At 42.2% G+C, this 6,119-nt stretch overlaps 1 protein-coding gene across 1 annotated transcript; it reads left to right on the forward strand.

Moving 5' to 3' along the window:
- Positions 1-54: 54 nt before the first annotated feature.
- Positions 55-5,145, forward strand: LOC130186123 (calcium-binding protein P-like). Its single transcript, XM_056402882.1, has 2 exons — positions 55-202; positions 731-5,145. The coding sequence occupies exon 2, from the start codon at positions 738-740 to the stop codon at positions 2,229-2,231; it is 1,494 nt and encodes a 497-aa protein (XP_056258857.1). The 5' UTR covers positions 55-202; positions 731-737; the 3' UTR covers positions 2,232-5,145.
- The last annotated feature ends 974 nt before the right edge of the window (positions 5,146-6,119 follow it).

The raw sequence follows: 6,119 nt of genomic DNA on the forward strand, positions 1-6,119 counted from the left end.
TTCCCACCTCCACTCTACAGCATAGCCTACTTGCTGTGTATCAAAACGAGCGCACCCCATCCGGACAGACCCAGCCCGAGCAAGAGCACAGAACAGAACTGAAGGAGAGTGAGAGAGAGAGAGAGAGAGAAAGAGAGCACAACAACGCAGTAGCCTATAACCGAAATATACTCGACTCATACATATAAACCATCACCCCACGGTAAGAAATAACGGCAAATTGATTCATATTTACTGATGATGTTATTTGTCTTTGTGAGATGGCTCGACGATAGAAAGAAGCGCGGCACACATGTCCGTTATTATGTACTCATTTAGCGTTAGTGGTTTAACTACGCGAGCAGGGTGTTAGTGATGCAACGGTTATCACTCACTGATGTAAAGATAAAATATATCTTCGTTCACTCTTTGTGGTTATGGCTGGCATGTCGATTTAATTAATTGATATATTTTTTGATTAACCAAATGATGATAGAACCATGCTGTGAGTTCTAACTGGATAAGCTATCTTTGAGTAGGATACTAATTTTGAAGGATGAATAAGACTGTTTTATACTATATGGACTATAGAAGATTATAAATGGGTATATAATAATATTTTGTTGCCCATGTTGATCATTATTAAACGAAAAGGTAAGGCTAGGCTATTTTGCATGTCATGCTATAGGAAAACAACAAGGAAACCAATGTTGTTTTTATAGTGTATTGTTTTTATGATCATTATCTGTAGGGACAAGATGGGGAGGTTGTGCGAGTTGGCTGTTCTGTCCATTCTTATTATGTGTCTCCTGAGCACTGATTCCACATGGGCTAAAAAAAGCAGCAGCAGCAGCAAGAAAACATCGTCTACCAGCAGCAAGGCAGGGACACAGTCAAAACCATCTCAGTCTCAGCCAGGAAACTACCCCAGACAGCCACAGAGTCCCAATCGAAACACCAATCCATACCCTTCTGGTGGAAGTTACCCTTATCCTGGAACAGGCACTAATTCAGGAGGATATCCCAGACAAAACCCAGCAAGTTATCCAGGAGCTGGTAGTAACCCCAACCAGCATCCTGGCAGAGTCAATCCTGGAGGTTATCCAAACCAGAATCCTGCAGGTGGCTATCCTGCTGCAGGTGGAAACCCAGCCGCTGGAGGGTATCCTAACCAGTATTCACCCGGTGGGGGCTATCCAGCAGCAGGTGGTTATCCCAACCAGTATCCTGGCAGAGCCAATCCTGGAGGTTATCCAAACCAGAATCCTGCAGGTGGCTATCCAGCAGCAGGTGGCTATCCCAACCAATACCCAGGCAGAGCTGGTACCAACCAGGGAGGATACCCTAACCAGTACCCTGCTGCAGGAGGCTACCCAGCTGCTGGGGGCTACCCAGCAGCGGGTGGCTATCCCAACCAATACCCAGGCAGAGCTGGTACCAACCAGGGAGGATACCCATACCAGTATCCAGCAGCTGGCGGTTACCCAGTCAGAGGGGGGAATACAGGACAGGGTTGGGGTGTACCTGGTTCAAATCCAGGAGGTTACCCTGGTGGAGCAGTTGGTGGTTACCCCAACTGGAACCCAAATAATAAGATCCTCAGTCCCCGCTTTGGTGGAGGAGGCTATGGATATGGTGGTTATGGGATGGGAGGGTCTCCTTTCTCTCGTTCTGTGCAGAATATGGGATACAAGCCCAAGTCAAGTAGTTTTGCCAAAAAAGCCATAGTGGCTGCGGGTGTTGGTGCTGTGGCTGGGATGGCTATTGGCTATGGACTCGGGCGCTTCCCTCGACCACATTTCGGTTTCCGCAACCCTGAAGAGGAGTACTATTACAACAACTACATGTACCGCCGTTATGGCTCCCACTCCACAGATGAAAAAGATTTTGGCCGTGACTATGTCTACAACCCTCCACCACGGGCAGAGTCCTACGATAACTTCATGGACCGGTGTATGAATAGCACTGCCCCTCCGAAAGATCAGGGCAGCAGCTCCTCCACTCCTAAGAGTGGAGGTGATGAGGAGGATGATGACACCGTCAGCATTGAGGAGATTGGATACCCAGCACTAATTGAGCAAGTGAAGGCCCGGCGCTGTGTTGAGCAGTACATGGTTTATTCTGAGCGCTTTCTACAGGAACGAAAACCCGAGCAATTGGAGAACAGTCGGAGCAGCCCTCTGAACCACGGGGTGATCCAGCTTTGCACCTCCCTCTTCATGCTACTTTCCAGCATGCTCCTGCTCCAGTGAAAACAAATAGCCTTCCTTTAACCATACCCCAAATAGGTTTCTAATTCATTATACCTGCACGTCCACAGTCTGCTAATGGATATTATCTCTACATTGCAAAGCATAGCTGTACACTTACAAGTTGCTTGGGTTATACTTAGTCAACCTTTTATTATCACCGCAGAAAACGATCAGAAGATAACAAAATTTCCATGTATAAATAACAAGTACATTTTAAGGGACAGCAGTCATGTTAAAATCTCACAGTTCGGTCATCAGTTTTTGTGTTGTACAAGCTGCACTTATTTTTTCTGTCAGTTTCTTTTCAACAATTAATTTTGCACTTTGAGCACTGAATGCATAGAAAACGGATTCAGGGAATTTAAGTTCAATTTTTGTGACAATTTATTATGACAATATATCTGCTGTGTAAAATAAGCATGTGACATTAAGAGTTTCATATATGTGCAGGTCATCAATTCATGCTTTCATCTGTACTGGACAATTAAACATACAGACTTTTCAATTGGTGAAATATGCCGAAATATCAAAAGGAAAAGTTCATTAGATTCAAAGAAGAAATAATAATAATTTGGCGGTGGGAACAAAATTTGAGATAATTCCACAATGTGGTCTGCCAGGGTTTTTCACCACATCCATTAGGAGTGCTTAGGTTTAATGTTTGCCAAGACGAAACCTTTACAAGGTCGCAAGACCGGCTATGTGCACAGTTTGGTACAAACATGTTCCCAAATGGTGTTTACATATGGCAAAATGATAAAACCTAGAGGGATTCCTTGGAAGTCATTATTAAGTCATACTTACCACATGTCCCCCAAATATGTAAACATCATTCAAACGCACTGGGAGATATTGGAGACTTTTTTTTGCAGAACTGACGATTTTCCCATGGACAGATGTTTTTTTTTAATCACACAATAAATAGTTAAAGGTGCAATATATTAGTTTTTTCTATCGCTACATAGCCAACGTTAGCATTGACAGCTGTTTATTTACTGACTTTTTTTCCTGTACTCACCAAGAGTGGTGGAAAGCTACATCAATGTTAACTCATGTTTTGCTCCTATTTCTATCACTTCTTTGGTCTACTGCTAAACAGCTATTTTGCAGTACTTTGTAATAGCGACTCACTGTCGTGTCCAGTCTGCTCCCATTCAGCATGAGAGGATGAAGAAGTAGTGCGGCTCAGAGGGCGTATTCTAACCTCTGAACTTGTAAACACAACAATCGCTGAAGCTCTTGGCAAGTGATCATTATCACCACTATCACCAGCATCCGCTGCTGGCAAGAAACCACATTCGATGGCAGAGAAAGCTCACATCTAGCACCTTTAAACACTTGTGTGATAGAAATTAAAGTAGGTAAGGGTGAAGACATCCTCACATTAAGAATAGGCCTACTCTCTCTCAGGTACATGCTACTCACACATTATTTTGTTGTTCAGCTGCCTGTAAAATCCTGCATCTAATAGCTCTCAACAGAAAAGAGGCTTCAGTCCATGCACGCCTTTAGATGTGCAGCAAGATGTTATTAGTGTTGCCGCCACCATACCTGCAGCTGTTGAGAATAGTAGGTGCATTTATTGATGATGGCGTCTGATGCTTTTACTCTGTGCAGCGCTATCTTGCTGAGAGCTTGGATTTGACTGGGGTCTTGAACAGAGGAGGTCCACAACAATTCACTAATCTATATCTCTGTACCGTGACTTTACTCACATCCACAGTCAGACAAGGTTAACAGCGAAACTGGAGGTCCTGGCACTGGCTTAAAATTGCCTGGAAACAGTGGAAGCCACAGAGGGTGTTGCTTCGCTGTCACACTGTACATGGATAATGCTGTCTTGGTTAGGAGCCTTGTACCCATATCTTGGTCCAACCTTGGTTTCATGTTCATGTTTCCGGGCATACTCGTAAGTCTCCAGGGACACTCAAACTTTCCGGACTTTCCGGGCCTGATCTGATCAGGGCATCTCTGCATCTCATCGTCTTCCTGCAGCACAGTGAGATAGTCATAGTTCAGATGTGGGTGGGTCTGTAGATACCTCTGTTTGCATTTCCCAAACTTTAGCCTCCGCTGGCTGTCATGATGCATCTCTCTCCAATAGGAGCTCTCCTTTTTGACAGTTGTGTTTGGTATTGTTCACTGCTGTGATACTGTGTTTACTCGTGTTTGTGGTTATTTTACTATTCCAGCTTGTTTTCGTTTATCTAATGCATTCATTCCCTTTAGGTTTTGTAAAGCACTTGGTAGCTGTGTTTTGAAAAATGCTACTTAAAGTTTGCAGGCCAGTATTGCCATTTCAAGGGATTTCACCCAAGTAAATGTTAAGTTTAAAGAAAAAAATGTTACTGTTCATTTCAGTCTGCTGTTTTGGCATAGTGTATTCAGTTAAGTCTGTATTTTATAAAGTTCTTCACACACACAATATTTAGTATGTTATAACTTATATGTCAAACCAAAATGAAGAGTCAAGTGTTGTGCTGTTCAAATACTTGCAAAGTATACTGTACAGTATATCTGGAAATGATCGTACGAACCTTTTTATTGTGATGACGCTTTATTTTGTTCTTACCCAGCCAGTCCTACGTCAAATTTCCGTCCTTCCAGTTTACTGGTTTCCATACTCCACCCAGGGTGTTTCCTTTTCTTTTTTTTAAATTCTGGTAAAGTGAATTCAGTGAACAATTTGGCATTTTCGTACTATTTAGGATGTTGAATATCTGTAAAGTGCACTTATTTCCCTTTAGGACTGGATATTCTGTAACTGCATCACACAGGGAGTGTAAACACTTGTGTGAATTTTCTGGTTTTGACCATTATAAACATTTTACACATCAAATAACAAGACTAATATGATTTAATATGGTCTGTCATGAATGTTTATGTGTTGAATAAAATAAATAACGAAATAAAGGCTTCTCTCCCTAAATAATATAATTTCACAAACAAACACTGTCACGTTCGCATTTATAATCTTGCTCTTGCAGTTCATCTCTCATTCACTATTTTGATGGCAAAGTTTCTGCTATTCTGTTTTATAGACCATTTACAGTTTCTGGATCATGAAACTTTTTTAACTTTACATATTTGGCTTTTTTATTTAACAACGATGCACTGAGTAGTTTGATATATTTTGTTGAATCATGAAAAGGTCAGAATGAGCTGGAGCAATTAGCTGACTGACAGACAATTTTATATAATTAAAAACAATAGTTTTAAGTGGTTTTTCATCACAAACATTTGATGGTTCCAGCTTCTCAAATGGGAAAATTAGCTGCTTCTCTGTGACTTTAAATTAGTATATGTTCTCCCCTGAAAAGTCCTGAAGTAACATGACTACAGACATGACCTCAGTGTCCTAAATGCTACTTAAAGTTTTCCAATCATATAAAGCTTAGAGTTAAAACATGGACAAACATAATTATCCCATGTTAAACAAGAAAGGACAGGAAAGATAATTTATTTAAAGGAGCTTTTATTTGATTTGATTTGATTTGATTTGATTTGATTTGATTTGATTTGATTTGATGATTCAGCCCAGTGATCAGAGGTTAGATCAAATGTCTCTGATCCAGGCTGCTATAAGGAAAGACACCACATGTCCAAATGTGAGGAAGATGTTACTCATGGGAGCAGGGGCAGCCGTGCTAACCAGGGCTCTCCACAGAGACCGGTTTTGATATGCTTGGCGCTCATTGTAGTAAAACCGTTGATCTTGCTCAGAGGAGCTAGTTTTATGGCTGTTATGATTCCCAGAACCATGCTTGGGCCTACCGAGGAAGCCCAGCCCGTAACCAGTGCCTGTGCCCCCCAGCATGCCGGCCGCTGCTGCTCCGGCCCACTTCAGACCATGCTTGGAGAGGCCTCCGCTCTGGGAGGGGGGCACTT

Source organism: Seriola aureovittata, chromosome 18 (genome assembly GCF_021018895.1).
Source record: "Seriola aureovittata isolate HTS-2021-v1 ecotype China chromosome 18, ASM2101889v1, whole genome shotgun sequence".
In the NCBI taxonomy this organism is placed as follows: domain Eukaryota; kingdom Metazoa; phylum Chordata; class Actinopteri; order Carangiformes; family Carangidae; genus Seriola; species Seriola aureovittata.